This window comes from Phaenicophaeus curvirostris, chromosome 36 (assembly GCF_032191515.1).
Source record: "Phaenicophaeus curvirostris isolate KB17595 chromosome 36, BPBGC_Pcur_1.0, whole genome shotgun sequence".
NCBI lineage: Eukaryota > Metazoa > Chordata > Aves > Cuculiformes > Cuculidae > Phaenicophaeus > Phaenicophaeus curvirostris.
The window spans coordinates 1,296,480-1,314,265 of NC_091427.1; the positions used below are offsets into that span (position 1 = coordinate 1,296,480).

Sequence of the window (17,786 nt, forward strand, 5' to 3'; positions counted from 1 at the left end):
ACAGGGCCAGGAGCCAAGCTTCCCAAAAGTCACTGCCAATCGGCGACTCTAGGGACCAGAGGTGACCACACAGACTCAAAGGAAGCCGTCTGGGTGCATTGGGAAGGACACGAGGTGGATCCAACACCAACCCAGAGGTGGATAACTCCCTACACTAAGTAGTTCTAGGGTATTGCTGCTCTCTGGAAGAATTCAAACACAACTGGAACAGCAGCGGAGCTCAGGAACCCACGGGATGAGGCTCACGCTCCAGTGACCGAGTGCTCAGCAGACTTCCAGAAAAACCTGACACCTGAAGACTTGTGAGCTGCCCTCAGAGGACAAATCATTTGGCATCAAACAAGCACACAACTTTTAAAGTTTGTTGAAGACAAAGTGACCAGAACCCCACAGCACCTCTCAGGGCAGCCCCTGAGAGCCAGCGTGTGCTGGCAGACATCAGCCATCATGGCTCCCCCTCCATGCTCAGCTGCTGCACTGCTCCAGGAAGCGCTGCTGCCATTCTCTGCACTTGTTCTCCCTGTGCAACAAGAAAATCCTCCTTGGGAAGCTCTCCTCCAAATTCAGCCTTGCCTCCTGTCCCCTGGGATGTTGGACACCAAGCACAGGATGGGGCTGGGCAGCCATTCCTCAAGCCGTGGCAGCAGCAGGAGGTGAAATTCTGTTTCTCCTTGATACTTTGTGTGGTTCTTCATCACATCTACATGTCTTCAACGCTCCACTTGTAGGCGAGCTCCTGAACTGCCTTCTTGTTGGCGATCCTGGCAAAGCGCTGCTGCTCAAATCCATTGGACCTATAAAGTGACAGCAAGAAGATGGTGGGCTGCTGCGCCGAAGCTTTTCTGAGGCAAGATAAATTTTCAGGGACATAACAAGCTCTCCACTGCTTTTACTCCAGCTCGGATTCCGCCACAGTCTGTGGTCAGCAGCAGTGAGCATCACTGAAACTCTTCACACCCTCACTGACAGCGCCATCCTCGCTCCCTTCTGCCCTGCATCCATCACCCAGCTATAACTTAACCTCCCTCACCTGCTATCTGCAAATCTTAAAACTGTGAACTCTCTGAAGCAAAAGCTCATTTGATTCTCCCACATCCCAGCACCAGGAACACGTACCTGTCCACACCGTCCCAGCAATGCCCAGGCCATATGTTAAACCTGTTGAGCGGAGGTGCTGGTCCCTCGTACCTGGGTTTTTCTAGGAACAGAAAGAGCAACACAGCAGTTAGTTGCTGCAGCGGAATCATGCGGTCACCCCATTGCACAGGCATAGCGCAGAGGCTGCCACTCAGCCAGCAAAGAAGAAACTCCCTCAGAAAACCAAATCTGTTGAGTTTTACCCCACCAGACCCTGCTCCTTAAGCAAACAAATAACAGGAACTGTTAATAACAGCAAATGGTACTGCTACGCTGGCTCCAGAGCAGAACTCCTTTAGGGCTGAGCCATCCCAGTAGTCTTAGGCCACTTATTTAATAGTTGTATTTCTATGATGTCAGGGCCATAAACCACGACCCAGTGTAACTCAACAGCCAAACCTTTTTCTTTGTTTTCCTTGGCCTTCCTTTTCTTGATGAGGTCAGCCATGGGGTCCCCTTCTCTCTCGTGCTCCCGCAGCATCCGATCCAGATCCTCATCATCGATATAACGGGCCAACGGCTTCTGCATCTCCTTTATCGCATCTTCCACATTCTGCTGCTGTTGCCTCTCCTGCACCAGCCTGAAAACACACACGGTTTCACCCCTTAACCAAGCAAACATTTGCTCAATTTGCAGGATAGCTCACAGTCCTGAACTTCCAGCACTGGTACAGCATTCCCAATGCACATCCAGCAACAGAGAGTGGTCTCTAAGACACATGGAACCCACACTTTCAGCGTCCCAGGCTCAAACCCAGAGCGTAAGTGAGCTTCAGCACCCACCCCTGTGAAGTGACATTCCACCTACACCACCACTAGGAACAGTACTGTAACTGGGCTAAAAAGCAGGGAGCAGAGAGTCCGAAGGTGTAACACAAGGGCCCAGGACTGGGCTGGGAGCTCTGGAGAACCTTACCCTTTTCCCCACTTGGCGTACTGTGCATCTCTCTTGGACTGTGCTTCGGCTTTCTGCCTCTGCTCCAGCCACTCCCGCATCAGGTCTCTCTTACGGCCGGACTTGTCTCGATAGACGGTCTCAGCATGTCGGGATTCCTCTGGAGGGGACAGATGCCTCAAGTCAGGCATTTTGAAACATTTTTAGACACGAATCTGCTAGAGTGAGTCCAGAGGAGGCCACAGAAATGATCCGAGGGCTAGAGCACCTCCCATACGAGGACGGGCTGAAAGAGTTGGGCTCCTTCAACCTGGAGAAGAGAAGGCTCTGGGGAGACCTTAGAGCAGCTGGTGCAGACAGAGAAAAAACCTCTCCCCTTCCCTGTGATTTCAGCGCCTTTGCTCTGAAATCAAATTCTACAAATCTTTTATTTCACGAGCTCAGTGACCCTAGCCAAGGCATCCATCAGCACAGCTCGACGCTGTTCCACAAGGATGCTCTCCAGGGCTCGATAAAGCATCCAGAGCCAGCTGAGAGCAGGGAAAAAGAAAGCGAACTGGCCCTGTTCAGCGGTTTTACACCCCTACCTTCCAAGTGCTTGGTATTCCTCTCATTCCTCCGGAGCTCCTGCTGCTCCCTCCGCAGCACATCAGCCGACACCAAGCCAGCTTTCACCCCGGAAAACATCACATTTGCCTGCAAATCAAACACAACTCACACTTACTGCTGGCTGAGAGCTGCGCAGCAATCCAGAGGCAGGAAGAGACAACCATGTTACAGAGACTTTCTGCTGCCATTCCCAGGAATAACTTCCCTTGATCCTCAAAATTGAGAGGACTGAGGCAGAGCTCCTCTCCTATGCCTAGCGCCTACCTCATGCTCCTTCTTATCTCAAGCAGAGGGTCTGGCACAGCAGCATGCACGAGTTAGATTAAATTCCTACTACACGCTTCGTAAATCATTGGATTTCCCTGGTTTTCTATCAAGAGGAAGTAATCCACAGCTTAAATAGGAAGACAAAACACTCACCTTCTTGGGAGACCCTCTAGCCTCACGGTTGCGGGGAGGCGAGAGGTCAGCATCGGAGGTGTTCTGGAAACCCCCTGCAGTAAAGAAATAGTTAAGTAAAAAATGCAGAATTAGACAGAATCAAGACCTTAAGAGATGACAAACCATAGGCAAAAGACAAGTATAGGGTAACAGCCCGTGAATTCTTTTCTTCCTGAACATGTGCCACCTGGAGACAGTACTTAAACTTTCCTTTCAAACGCATTTAAGACTTAGTCACCTAACTTTACACCAACGCTAATCTAATTCTAATCCATTTGAATGAAAAAAGACAATTATGAGAACTAGCTTTACCAACAGAAGCAACAACCTATCTGCTACCATACCATGACGGGAGACCACAAATTCCATGCCACTCACCTCTCCAGAGCAAACATGACCACAAGGTGGGCAAAGAACCAGACAGAAGGAACAAACTCCACACACTCACCTTTTGTTCTGCTCTGCTTTTTCAGACTCAGTGAAGCAGCTCTCTTCCTCCAAGGCGGTGATGAATCTGAGTCGGAATTGTACCTCTTCTTCCGTGGAGGAGACAGATCTGGAGTGGCCTGACGCTTCAGGCGCGACAACGACTTCGCAGAGACACCAGGCCTGAGCCGAGATTGCTCTCCCTGGGCTCCCCATAACTGCGACTTCTCTGGGGCTTTACAGCTCTTTTTCCCCAGCGCTGAACTGGCATCCGGGGAGTCACAACGCCTCCATCTTGGGGGCGAGAGATCTGGGGTGTCGTGGCGCTGGCACCGCGGAGGTGTCGGCTCCGGGGTGTCGTGGCGCTGGCGCACCGGAGTTGACGGCTCCGGGGTGTCGTGGCGCCGCGGAGGTGACGGCTCCGGGGTGTCGTGGCGCCGCGGAGGTGTCGGCTCCGGGGTGTCGTGGCGCTGGCGCCGCGGAGGCGACGGCTCCGGGGTGTCGTGGCGCTGGCGCACCAGAGGTAATGGCTCCGGGGTGTCGTGGCGCCGCGGAGGTGTCGGCTCCGGGGTGTCGTGGCGCTGGCGCACCAGAGGTGACGGCTCCGGGGTGTCGTGGCGCTGGCGCACCAGAAGTGTCGGCTCCAGGGTGTCGTGGCGCTGGCGCCGCGGAGGTGACGGCTCCGGGGTGTCGTGGCGCTGGCGCCGCGGAGGTGACGGCTCCGGGGTGTCGTGGCGCTGGCGCCGCGGAGGTGACGGCTCCGGGGTGTCGTGGCGCTGGCGCCGCGGAGGTGACGGCTCCGGGGTGTCGTGGCGCTGGCGCCGCGGAGGTGACGGCTCCGGGGTGTCGTGGCGCTGGCGCCGCGGAGGTGACGGCTCCGGGGTGTCGTGGCGCTGGCGCCGCGGAGGTGACGGCTCCGGGGTGTCGTGGCGCTGGCGCCGCGGAGGTGACGGCTCCGGGGTGTCGTGGCGCTGGCGCCGCGGAGGTGAAAGGTCCAGCAAGTCACGATGCTTTTGCTTAGCAGGTGACAGGTCTGGGGTGTCATGCCATTTCCGTTTTGGTGGTGATAAGTCTGGGGAATCGTGTCGCTTTCGCTTAGGAGTTGACAGGTCTGGGGTGTTCTGACGCTTCCATCTCAGCAGCGAGATATACGGAGAGTCGTAACGCTTCCGTCTTGGAGGCGAGAGCTCTGGAGTGTCATGACGCTGCCGCCTTGGAGGTAACAGGTCTGGGGTGTCATGACGCTTCCATCTCAGCAGCGAGATATACCGAGAGTCGTAACGCTTCCGTCTCAGCAGCGAGATATACGGAGAGTCGTAACGCTTCCGTCTCAGCAGCGAGATATACGGAGAGTTGTAACGCTTCCAGCTTGGAGGCGAGAGCTCTGGAGTGTCGTGACGCTGCCGCCTCGGAGGTGACAGGTCTGGGTTGTCATGACGCTTCCATCTCAGCAGCGAGATATACTGAGAGTCGTAACGCTTCCGTCTCAGCAGCGAGATATACCGAGAGTTGTAACGCTTCCAGCTTGGAGGCGAGAGCTCTGGAGTGTCGTGACGCTGCCGCCTGGGAGGTGATATGTCTGGGGAGTCGTGACGCTGTCGCTTAGGAAGCAAGGAGTAGGGAGAATAATTTCCCTCTCGCCTGGGAGGGGACGGATCCAGGGTGTCATGGCGCTGTCGCCTTGGAGTAGAATAATTCAAGGAATTGAACCACACATTTTCCGGTGGTGTGGGCTCCGGGGTGTCGTGGCGGCGCCGCCTGGGAGGGTGAAATTGAAAGTTAGATTTGTTTGTTTTGCTGCCTTATGCCTGGAGACAAATCCCGAGCGAGACCTGTAAAGCGTTAGCAGTCCACAATGGAAACAACTTTCTGAACATGGATTCACACTTGATTTTGAGCCTCTGGGTAGTGACCTGCATCACTGAACCACAGATTTCCCAAAGTGTATCGCTAAAATTGCAGACCGAGATGGACGATGCCAGCAAACCAAAGTTAACCAACAGAAGAGTTTCTAGATAAGCCTCATACCTCACAGTAGAACGATAGGCTGCTAAAACATCTGAACTCTGCGAGTCTCCATTCCGGTCTAAAAAGAAACAAGCAGAAAGTTACCATCATTTGGGTTCTCAGCAGTTCAGGATATTTAGCCAGTATTAATTTTAACCTGCAAGATCATTGTTTGGAGCAGTTTAACATCAAAAACAAAGGTCTGGGCTCACCTCCTAGAAGTTTCCACTTTGTATTTGTCCGGAATGCCTCCATGAGCTTCACTACATCTGGACGCTCGTCAATAAATTCTGAGACCTGATGATAAAAAAAAAAAAAACAGAGTCAACAGCAAATCTTAGGAAGAAATGTTTTTCTGTGAGAGTGGGGAGGCCCTGGCCCAGACTGCCCAGAGCAGGGGTGGCTGCCCCATCCCTTGAGGGGTTCAAGGCCAGGCTGGATGGGGCTTGGAGCCCCTGATCCAGTGGGAGGTGTCCCTGCCCACGGCAGGGGTGGAACTGGATGGGCTTTGAGATCCTTTCTAACCCAAACCATACCACAAATGTATGATTTTCCCTCTAATAAAAACAATGCACCCATCCTTGCGACCCCCTACTCACCACAGGCACGTCCCCATCGTCCTCCTCCTCCTCCTCCTGTGTAGCAGTAATGCTATACCAGCTGACATCGTCATCCACAATCCGCATCCTGGGAGAGGGGGACAGGGGTCGTGCCATCAGCCCTTCACCAAGAGAGGGAACAGCCCCAGCTGCTGCCTGCAGAGGGGATGAGGGGGCCCTGGGAAGCGTCCTGGCCCCGAGGGATGGGGAGAAGGGGGCCCCGGGAAGGGTTCAGTCCAAGTCCAATACGATGGGGATTAAGGGGCTTTTCCAAGGAGAGTCCCAGCCTTGCAACAGTGAGAGCAGCCCGCCCCCGGGGAGGGTCCCGGTCCTGACCACACGCAACGGCCGCCCGGGCGACGGGGGGGGCGACCGGGGGGGGGCGACCGGGGGGGGCGACCGGGGGGGGGCGGGCAAGCTCCCGCTCCGGGCCCCGAGCCACGGGAACGATGAGAGTGCGACGGGGGGACCGGGGGGGCGATGGGGACGCTCCCGCTCCGGGCCCCGAGCCACGGGAGCGATGTGGGTGCTCCGGGCAGGGTGAAAGTCCCGGTCCCGGTCGCACGGGAGAGCGAGAAGGGGCCTCAGGGCGGCTCCTAACACCGTGAGGGGCTCGGGGGTCCAGACAGCCCGAGCCCAGGCCCAGCGCGGGGGGGGGACCGGGCCTAACGCGAAGAAGCGGCGCCGCGCGCAGCCCGCGGCCTCCCCGCTCCCCTCTGCTGCTCACCCGCCTCTGCCGGCGGATCCTGCCGGCTTCTTCTCGCGGCGCCGGCGGGGCTGGGCGGCCTCGGGGCCGCTCAGGTAGCGCTGCAGGTACTCAGCCATCGACAGGCCCTGCGCCGCCATGGTGACGCGGGCCGCAACTGGCGTCACAAGGGGAGGGGGCGCGGGCTTTATATAGGGGCGGGTGGGCGGGGCTAGCACAGGGGGCGGGGCTTCGAGAAAGGGCCTCGTGAGGGGGCGTGGCCTCGGGGAGGGGGCGTGGCCTGGGGCAGCGCAGACACCGCCCCTCTCTTCACACCTTTTATTGGGGAAGCGCAGCCCCCTGCTCCCCTCCCGACCCCGTCCTGGGCCCAGATCCAGCAGGGAAAGAGGCCAGCAGGGTCCGGGCTACCGGCCCGGGGCGCCTTCTGGCTCGTAGCCCTCCGTCCTCATGTCGTTCAGCCCCAGCTCCTCGTTCTGCTCAAACGTGCGCTGGTAGCGCTCCACTCGCAGCTCCGGGTCGTCCTCCGGGGCGTACACGTTCTGCAGGGAGAGACGGTGCTCGGTGAAGGCACAGGGATTGCGATGGGATTCACTTCCCACCAGCAGGAATTGTCTGTCACCCAAGCAGAGCACGGCCAGACCACCAGCCCCAAAGCCCAGCGAGCAGACGCTGCTCCCCTCTTCCTTCCCAGCCCCAAAGCCCAGGAGGCAGACACCACTCCCTTCTCCCTCCCCACAAAGCCACCTTTGTTCCCTCTCCCACAACATTTCCTTTCCCTGGACTCATTGCCCACCAACTTCGATCAAAGAATAAAGGAAAACTAACTCCGGAGCCTTCAGGGAACTCATTGCCTTCTATGACAAAGTGACTCGGCTGCTGGACGAGGGAAAGGCTGTGGATGGATCTTCCTGGACTTCAGTAAAGCCTTTGACACAGTCTCTCCCAGCATTCTGCTTGAGAAACTGTCACCTCTGGCCTGGACAGGCGCACACTCTCCTGGGTGGAAAACTGGTTGGCTGGAGGGCCCAGAGAGTGGTGGGAGATGGAGTTAACTCCAGCTGGAGGCCAGTGACAAGTGGGGTTCCCCAGGGCTCAGTGCTGGGTCCAGCCCTGTTCAGTGTCTTCATCAATGACCTGGATGAAGGCATCGAGTGCACCCTTAGAAAGTTTGCCGATGACACTAAGCTGGGTGGAAGTGTCGATCTGCTGGAGGGTTGGGAGGCTCCAGAGGGATCTGAACAGGCTGGACCGCTCAGGACATGGCACCGACCTCATTTTAAATCAACAGGATGGAGGAAAAAGGTCTGGGAAAGCAAGATGACACCACGGGATGATCTTGCCGTGTTTCCCACACCCGCTGAGCATTGTGTGTAGGAGGAGAAACACAAAGCAGCTCAGATGCGCTCCGCACCACAGCAGCGATGGGAAGAGCTGAGCATCTGACAAGGAGAGGAGGGAGAGAGCACCAGGACGTCACAGGCACGGATCCTGCAGCAAAGTGCTGAGAAACACGATGTGCTTCTGGGCTTGGGTATCTTCAAGCAATACTTACAAAGCACAGATTTCTCCTCAGATCAAGGGATCTCCAGTGTGAGGAGGGAACACCATCACCCTATTCGTGTTGGAAACACGCATAGAGCAGCCAGTACCGGTGCACGGCACCAGGTTCCCCCGTACGGAAAGAGCAGCCAGCTGATTAACAAGAGCAGCTCTGGTTCGGCTCCTCAGTCTCCGACACGGAATTCCCATTGCCAGCATGCCCTAGGCTGCAATCAGGGCAACCAGCCGGCATCACACCAGGACGTGCACCAGAGCCACAGGAAGCCTCAGTGACGGCTTCCAACAGATTTCCTCAGGCTCCTGAAGGGTTAAAGCAGGGACTTCTGGAAGAGATTAAGCACCAATACCTTGGCTTCCCTCCCAAAAACAGCACCAGCCTCCAGAGGGATCCATCATCCCGAATAACAATCCCTTTCACTCAGCTGCTCCCTCTGCCCTGCCAACCAAAGCGGCAGTGGCTCCGTGCTGAGCCCCTGCACCGGATTAGGCCCTCGTGCCCAGGGAGGCCGGCTTCGGCAGTAGGCACCGGATTTTTAAGATGGAGTTACACCATGTGCAGTTACAGCCAGGGGCACAACAGCTCCGTGTTAAAACAGGCTGCAAGGACATTAAACACCACACTGGGATCACAGCAGCACCAGAGCAAATTGACAGTGATGGATAAGATGGAACAAATCCCTATTCTGCTACCTATGCCGTCAAGTCCATTTGGGAATATGGCACTCCAGGCTCTGAAATGCAAACTTGAGTAGATATCTTCCTAAGGCTGAGAGAGTTTGGTCTTTTCTTCACTGAAGTGAAACAGCTTGGATATTCAAAGCAAACCAAAAGTCACAGGCATTGCAGAAAAGGGAGCTGGGCTGTGATATTCCCAGGCCACGTCCTGAGGCAGCCGTGAGCTATCCACATGGAAAACTGGACTGCCGTAGAAGTTAAAGATTCAGAGGCACGAAACATGCCCACACGCACTGGGAGTTTGCAGTCGGCAGGGACTGTACCAGGAACACAGCTGTGATGAGAGCACATTGGAGGGACGGCTGCGCAGAGCAGAGCATGCGGACACCAGACTCATCCGTACAAGGAGGGTGGGAGGCACTCCAGGAACAAGCTCCTTCCCCACTTGGCTTCTCTACTTGAATAAACCCTGCTCCCTCACCCGCTGCCTGCGAGAGCACACTTGGAAGGGGAGAACATCACCTTGCTTCCTGTAATTGTTTATAAAGGTGCCAAATGCTGTGGGATCTGGAGCTACAGAGTGGGAAAGGACCAAGGTTTTGACAGGAAGGTGAAAGATAAAGCAAAATGCCAGCTCCAGATGATGCATTCCGAAATTTTTCGCCACTGCGACTCCCGCAGCAGGGATCAGATGGCCGTTTCTACGGGAACAACTACGCAGCAGCCCCGTCACAAGCTGCCCTGTGACCAGCGCTTCCTTACGGCTCAGCACGGAACGCACCATCCGTGCGGAGCATCCAGAGAGGCAGGATCCCAGGCTCCTCCGCGCTCCCAGTGCCGAGGGCAGCACACGTGGGCACGTACAGCGAATATCCATGGCTCTGCAAGCCTGTCCATGCCAACGGGATTCATGGATGCCCAGCAGCGGCCAATCCCTTCAACATCTGCTTCAATCTGGGCGACTGCTCCTGCCCATAAGAATGTTCGTTCCGAGAGCGTTCCTCTTTGGGGAAAAAGCACAAGTGATAGCAGAGCGCTGGTGCCTCAACACAACCAGCTCAGAGAAGATGCCCACCTCTGGGAAAGGAACAGCAATACCAAGGTGAAAGCAGCATGCAGGCTGAGTGTTTCTTACCTTCCATGACACATTTCTTTTCTCCAGATCACTCATCCCCTTCCCCCAGAAAGAAATCCAAGCACCTGAAGGCTTAACGTTAACAACTGATGAGGGAACCAAGCCAAGTAAAGCCTGGATCCCAGAAAAACATCCACTGAATCACAGAATAATTCAGGTTGGAAGGGTTCTCAAAGCCCATTCAACGCCACCTCCCTGCCTTGGGCAAGGACAGAGGAGAGATGTTACTTCCAACTAAACTTGCAAAGCCGGGGCAACGCCATCCCCCTGAACCCTTGGTGAGAGTAAACTAAACCATCCCAGCAGCCAGGAAGTCGGATCTTGCGTCCGTGATCCACCTTCCTGCGCACGCTGAAGCACAACACGGCTCTTCAGAGGAGGGCCAATTCCAGAGCTTCCCCACACGGCCCCGTGCTCTCCCAGCACCACGCAGAGCCGTCAACCCCAGGCTGGGGACAGCGTGTGGCACGAGGCCAAACATCACAGGCAGTGAAGGTGTCACAGTCTCACCACTGCCACTTCATCCACGCATATCAGCTCTGTTCCTCTATCCCAACGAGCCAGCAGCTTTGGCTGGAAAACAGAGACACCAGCAGGAACCAAGGGCCCAGGGTGCGCAGAGAGTTCTGGAGGCGCTCAGCAGTCCTCGCATCCGTAACAAACCCATCGCTGCATCCCAGCTTCAAAAGCGAGGGACGGGGAGCACTGTTGGAGCAGGAAGACGCTGCTGTTTGAAAGCAGATTCAGCGCTGCTGTACTGGAATTCTGATTGTGGCTGCTGCTTTGCTTTGCCACCGTAAATCCTGTTGCGAGGGAGCCAGGCACCAGCTGATACACAAGCACAGGCACCGCACAACTGGGCTTCTCTGAGCACTTGGTGGGAGCAATTATGTCCTGAAGGGATTTAATTTCTAGGGAATGTTTAAATCCTGAGGAGTAAACAGCAAGTCAGGGACAGGGCTAAACACAGGTAAATGCAGCAGGGGTGCGGGGAAGCCGAGCCGCAGCCTGGAATTTGCTCAATGCCGCTCCTTGTCCATGTGAAACGCGGGGCCAGCAGGGAACAAAGCCTCTTTGACACTCACAGAGACTGCAGGAAAACAAAACCCAAACACATAAAGCCAATCTGCAGATCCAGTTGGGACCTTAAACCAGGGCTGCAATGCAAAGCTTTGCAGGAGCCGAGCTTTCCCTTGTGTATGAAGCTTGAGGGCTGGGCAGAGAGTACTTCCAGCTCTAGGAACCATGGCAGGATAGTGATGCGGAGGAAGAGGTCCATGATGATCACTGCAACGCACGTCTTTGGGGAAGAGGCTGCACAGCAAACACTGCTCCCTTCCAGTCTAAACACACAGTGGTCTTCCCATTTCTCGCCCATTGCACCGGGAAGCTGACGACACAGTTTGATTTTTACTTCAGTCGACTGAAAACATTGACTTTCCAAGATCAAACCACAGCAGCTTTTGGATTATTGCTCTTATCCCAGATCTCATAGCACAGCAGGATGCAGGAAAAAGCAAAGGAACTCCGTATTCCGGCAACTCTCACATTCAAACAGCCACAAAACCCAGAGGCATGTGTTCCCCGTGAGTTCTCGCTGGCTGTATCCCACGGATAACAGGCATTTCTGGTACAAACGCTGTTTAGCAGCATCCTGTGCTCTCCAGAAGCACTGAGCTTCCCTCTGCGAGCACATCCCAGCATTAATGCCCTCACACAGCTAAACTGCTCTTTCAACACAAACCTAACAAGCCATGACAAAAGCGGAAGGCACAGCTGGAAGTTTGCACAATCGTGCAGCTTCAGTTGAGGCAGATGAGCTCTGTGCATCCACCAGGACAGGGCTTTCCCTGTCAGCTCCCAGGCTGGATATGTCCCACTGCCCAGAGCCACAACACCTGCCCTGCCTTTGATGCACGGCTGAATGAAGCTGAAGCTGAAGAATCACGAAGGCTGGAAAAGCCATCTAAGCTCATCCATTCCAACTGTCAGCTCAATCTCACTGTCCCTGCTAAACGAGGTCCCCAAGTACCACATCTACACGTTTTGAACTCCGCCAGGGATGGAGACTCCACCACTGCCCTGGGCAGCCTCTTCCAGGGCTTCACTGCTCTGTCAGTAATGAAGTTTTTCCCAATATCCAATCTAACACCCCCCAGGTACAACTTGGGGCCATCTCCTCTCGTCCTATCGCTTGTACCTGGGAGAAGAAAACAGCACCCACCTCCCCACAACCTCCTCTCCAGGAGCTGCAGAGAGCCATGAGGTCTTCCCTCAGCCCCCTCTTCTCCAGGCTGAGCAGCCCCAGGTCCCTCAGCTGCTCCCACAACCCTTGGGCTCCAGACCCTTTCCCAGCTCCATTCCCTTCTCCAGATGCGCTCCAGCCCCTCAATGTCCTTACGAGTGGCCCAGAACTGAACCCAGGATCTGAGCTGCAGCCTCACCAGTGATGAAGGCATTTGTGCCTCCTCAGAAGGGGACAGGGACTCCAGGGAGTTCCCTGCAAACTTGGCAGACCATGTGGGAACTGATACAACTGGGGCGGGCAAGCTGGAGCCAGGAGAACAGTTTTGGCTCCCAAACTAGAAGCCTGAGGAATTGCAAGTGGCACTCCCATTTGTTTAAATTACCTCCTGAAACCCTGCTCCAGATGTGGGAACAGTTGCTCTGGTAGCCCTGAACGCAACCGGGAGTAAATTGTTCCAAGATGCACATCTGCATCTGCCCAGGATGAGGTGGATGGGCTGCCAAGTCAGGATCCGATTCCCCTTACAGGACTGGTTTCTTAAAGAGCTCGTAACTGGAAATGGCAGCAGAGAAAGGCACAGGGAAAGGGAACGGGTCACTGTCACCACTGCCTAGTCCGAGTCACAGCCTCCCTTTTCCTGGCTCCTTCTCCAAGCAGAGCCCCCGAGCAGAGCCTGCCCTGCTTGTCCCCCTTACAACATCACCCTGGAAGCCAAGAGGAAAATGAAACCTGTCCCAAGCTGGCTGCAGAAGAAGCAGCTCCAGGAATTCTGTCACACACGTGATGCACTCTGCCCACACGAGCACCACTCCGAGGGCAAGAGGGGAAAAAAAGCTTTGCCATTTCATCCATGGAGCAGCAGAGTCTCTGCACCCTGTGTATGTGCCAACTCCCAGGGATAACGTCTGACCTTTCTGTGGTTTCCAGAGCCACCCGACCCCAGGAGCTGTCGTGTTAGAGATCCTTATGTAAGGGCCGGTGACGTAAATACAGTCTCCCCTGACAGGCCAGGGGTGCAGGATGAGCCAGCCGGCAGGAATTTCAGCTCACATTTCCCATCTCCCCTGTTCATTCACTTCTCTTGCTCACGATGACCTTGCTCTCCAGGGACAGCTGTTACCAGGAGCAGATACATGAAATTCCTACTAACTTCAACTGTACCCACACAAAACAAAGGCACTGGCTCACAAGGCCAATTGTTATTTTTCCTCTCTTTAAATGTGGATGAGAACAGCTCATTTACCAACTGCAGGGCTGGTAATGCTAACGATCAGTGCTGCCCCCAATGCTGGGCACTAGCTAACCCAGAGAGGCTGCAGTAGCTCCTCTTGGGAAGAAAGAACACCCTGAGAAACAGCCAGGTCAGTGAAGAAGCCTCCAAGGCAACACGCTGTTCTTCTCTCCATTGCCAAATCCCCCCTCTCTGCCCCTGACCTGCACAAGCCCTAACACATTCATTTTAGAGAATCATGGAATGGTTTAGGTTGGAAGGAACCTCAAAGCCCACCCAGTTCCACCCCCCTGCCATGGGCAGGAACACCTTCCACTAGATGAACGGCAGCACAGCACCTCGTAAGATGAGGATCCAACATCCCAGCTCCAACTCAGTCCCTGGCCACGCTCTCTCCTCCCGCTGTACGTGAGAACCTGGCTCTTGCCTGTCCAGGGCAGCCGGCCAGCTGAGGGTAAACAGCTCTGCTCAGTCCCTCTGGGGAGAATGGAAGAAAAAAGCTTTCCAACGTCACTGGAATGGAACGCAAGGGAACCAAGGGCACTTGGTAGGGGGAGAGAAAGGACAGCCTCACCCTCCAACCTGTTTGTAATGCAGCTCTCAGCTGCAGAAAACACAGAGCATTTGACAGCCCAGCTGGGCTTGTGCTTTACATCCCTTTGCTCTGAGGGGCTGAGGAGATATTTCAGTTCACGAAGAAGCTATGTTAATCGAGTGAATCATTTGATAGGAATGTACAGTCATCCCGACGCAATGGAAAACCTAGAGATTAAAGCATTCACTCTACACATCCAGCATAAAAGGTTAGAGTAACGCTTCTGGAAAAAGCATTACTCATCCTGTTCCGCTGCACCTCACTGCAGAGGTGTGGGGAAAGGAGGAGGAGCAGCATCAATAACTTATCAGCTGTGGTACAAAACGACCAGGTAAGAGCCATAAAAAGCATAAAGCAAGACCCAAACCACCTCAGACGCAAGAACTTGGCGCAGCAGGGCCACTTCCCAGCCACTGAACCTCAAAGAGGATCACGTTTGAGGCAGGTTTGCAGCTCTGCCCCACTCTCACTGCATCCACAGACGTGCCTGTCACAGCGGCACTTGCACGCTCCTGCAAGCGTTACCAGAAGCTGACAGAGGCTCTGCTGGAGCGCTGCAGCTCTTCACCTGCAAAGAAAAGAGGGAAACAACGCAGTCTTGGCTGAAAACAGCACAAACCCTGCACTGCACACATGTGTGTCCCAGGCTCCCAAAGCAGCAGCCAAGAGTGCGGGTGCCCTGTTAGAACCAAGCTGTGCAGGGGTGGTTTAAGGATGTTCATTTACAAAGACTGAGCTCCACGGTGATCCTACACGTGGGTCTTTACTAAGGGTTACAGAACGAGCTCGTGTCTTCCCTGTTCCAACTTGATTTTACGATCCCATCACATTTTATGACCTGAAACATAACAGTGCACAAGCAGAGGCAGCTCCCTGCATCGCCATTCCACTGGGAGTCAGGAAGACAGGCAGCAAATCCACCTCAGTGGGAGGGAAGCTGGAACCCTCCCCATGCCACACACCCTCCTGGAGCCCCTCCTCAACTGCATTCAGGTCTGTTGAAAAATACTGCCATGAAGAGAGCACATGGACAGGTCTGAAGCCGTTCTAATTCTTACTGAACGCCAGCAGATAGATCGCTGTAATTGGCCTCTAGCTCAAGCGTAACATTTGTTTCCGCAGCCTTCAAGCCGACCGATCTGTTTTATAAAGCTCAGACCCTTCTCTGCTGCATGAACTGATCGTCTTCTTGATGAGGACCTGGTGTCTGCTAGGAAAACCTTCATCCTTCCATAGCCAAGGATGATCCCTTTCATCTAAACGTTCCCTGCCCAACAGCCTGCTGGACGCCCAGCCAGCACCTGCCTGACTGCAGAGCATCTGCCAAGGATCGAAGTCTCCGTCGGGAGCTGGCTGGCTATGAGGAGCGAGGACCAGCCCTAGGGATGAGGAAGCCTCCAGGGAGCCTACAGCTCGAAGCGAGCCACAACGACACCTTGGAAACAAAGCTTATGTGCCATAAACCCACGCACACATCCCTTTACGGTGACAGATTCTCCTGCCCTCAGGGTGCCACATCGCTCCTGCCCTCGCACACCTTCCCAGCCGAGCCGGGCAGCCAGACGGCGAGGGCTCATTAAGTCGCCACGTGCTGTAACTGCAGGTCACTGCCAAACACTATCTTTTATCTAAACAAAAGGTTACAGGATCAGGCTTGTTTTAGGCAACAATGCCCTCAGTGCTTCCACTCCTGATAGCAAGCAGTTAGGGCTGCACACCTCACCCAGCCACCAGCCGCCTTCCTCCCTCCACCTTCTACGAACCAATGCCAAATTAAAACAACACCAAATCAAAACAATATCAAATTAAAGGATATTCTCTCTCCTGAGCTGCGCCTCCAGGTTGGGTTTCTGCACCAATAAATATCCAGTAGGATTTCCCCCGAAAAAGGTTCTGATGAACTGGTGGTTTAAGCTTTACAGGAAACAGTGTTCCCTACCCAGCTAGTTTTTCATATCATTCACTTTCTCATTAAGTGATTTGGATACTTACGAGTCAGAAGTGAAAGGAAGGTTCTTACTCATGAGACCTAAACAACACTGGTCCTTTGCCAGCTTGCAGCTCCTGATAACCACCTCTGCTTCTGACACAAGCTGTCTAACACCATGATCTTCACACCTTCGGCTGGCTGGAGATTACACGTGTTGTACTGCCCTGGCAGAGACCAGCAGTGCTCCTGTGGGTGGGTAATACCAGCAGTTATAGAACCATGGAATGGTTTGGGTTGTAAAGGACCTCAAAGCCCATCTGGTTCCACCCCTGCCATGGGCAGGGACACCTCCCACTGCATCAGGGGCTCCAAGCCCCATCCAGCCTGGCCTTGAACACCTCCAGGGATGGGGCAGCCACCCCTGCTCTAGGCAACTTGGGCCAGGGCCTCCCCACACTCACAGCAAAACATTTCTTCCTAAAATCTCATCTCAATCTTCCTTCTTTCAGCTCAAAACCGTTCCCTTCGTCCTCTCCCTGCCCTTCCTGATCAAGAGCCCCTCCTCAGCTTTCCTGGAGCCCCTTTCTGTACTGGAGGCTGCTCTAAGGTCTCCCTGGTGCTTTCTCTTCTCCAGGCTGAACAACCCCAGCTCTGTCAGCCTGTCCTCATACAGGAGGTGCTCCAGTCCTCAGTTCACCTCCGTGGCCTCCTCTGGACTCGCTCCAACAGATCCATGTCCTTCCTGTGCTGAGGACTCTAGAGCTGGATGCAGGGCTCAGGTAAGTAGAGAGGGATTAACTCAGCAAGGTACAGTAACTTAGCAGCGTGTAGTCAGCTGCAAACAACCCAGCTCCCTGCCCAAAACCTGACTGCCTGCAAAGACAATGTCAGTGAAACCCACCCAGACGTGCCCTACGATTGCGACCCAGAAACTCCTTGGCTTCTTTGTGAGACGGCAGCTCTGGACCTGCTTTATCCAGCAGTTCAACACAAAACACATCAACAGTCCCTGAAGCACAGCTGGAAGCTGATGCCTATCCCCTCCCAGGGGAGTTCCCTCATCACTAGGCTACAAAATCATGTTCCCGCTTGCTTTCAGGCTTCGATGATACAAATCTGACGTCCCTTCCTACACAGAACCCCAGCTTCAACACGAGAGGCAGCACATCCCCTCCCTCGTTAGCCTGTAGATGCCATTTCCCAGCTCTCTCCCACCCCCAGGCACCACACACACCCATGACGGATCCTCAGGTGCAGCCAGGGAACTACAATGACCTCTGAGCTGGAGGACTCCACAGGCACACTTGGCTGCCTCACACAGGGGGAAAAAAGACCCTTAAAAGTCGGATTTTAAATAAACAAATGAGAGGAAAAACATGTACATTGAGAAATACTGTTGTACGTATCCAGTTTTAAGATTTAAGCCAAAACATTTCGAGCATAATGAAGCTCCATCCACCCAGTGGCGTGAGTGGAATCCCTCTCCAATACTTCAACACAAACCCAACCTCTGTGTCCAACAAGCACACAGAGACCATCCGTGACATGGAATGGCTTTTAATTAGAGCAGCGTTCCTCCCCAGGTGATTATC

The 17,786-nt window shown here is 54.6% G+C and overlaps 1 protein-coding gene across 1 annotated transcript; it reads right to left on the reverse strand.

Annotated features, from left to right (window-relative positions):
• Positions 1-403: 403 nt before the first annotated feature.
• On the reverse strand, positions 404-6,962 carry LOC138732724 (BUD13 homolog). Its single transcript, XM_069879382.1, has 12 exons — positions 6,842-6,962; positions 6,115-6,202; positions 5,728-5,812; positions 5,537-5,594; positions 4,169-4,759; positions 3,531-3,772; positions 3,062-3,135; positions 2,620-2,728; positions 2,054-2,192; positions 1,537-1,718; positions 1,117-1,198; positions 404-794 (listed from the first exon to the last, which is right to left on the reverse strand). Exons 1-12 carry the CDS (start codon positions 6,958-6,960, stop codon positions 701-703), a joined length of 1,863 nt encoding a protein of 620 aa, XP_069735483.1. The 5' UTR covers positions 6,961-6,962; the 3' UTR covers positions 404-700.
• Between the last annotated feature and the right edge of the window lie 10,824 nt (positions 6,963-17,786).

Bases quoted from the DNA above. Each gene is read 5' to 3' on its own strand.
- LOC138732724 (XM_069879382.1), bottom strand. From the start codon at position 6,960: ATGGCGGCGCAGGGCCTGTCGATGGCTGAGTACCTGCAGCGCTACCTG. The intron at 6,203-6,841 runs GTGAGCAGCAGA...CCCCTCTCCCAG, and splicing joins GGATCCGCCGGCAGAGGCGG to GATGCGGATTGTGGATGACG. The intron at 5,813-6,114 runs GTGAGTAGGGGG...TTTTATCATCAG, and splicing joins ACGATGGGGACGTGCCTGTG to GTCTCAGAATTTATTGACGA.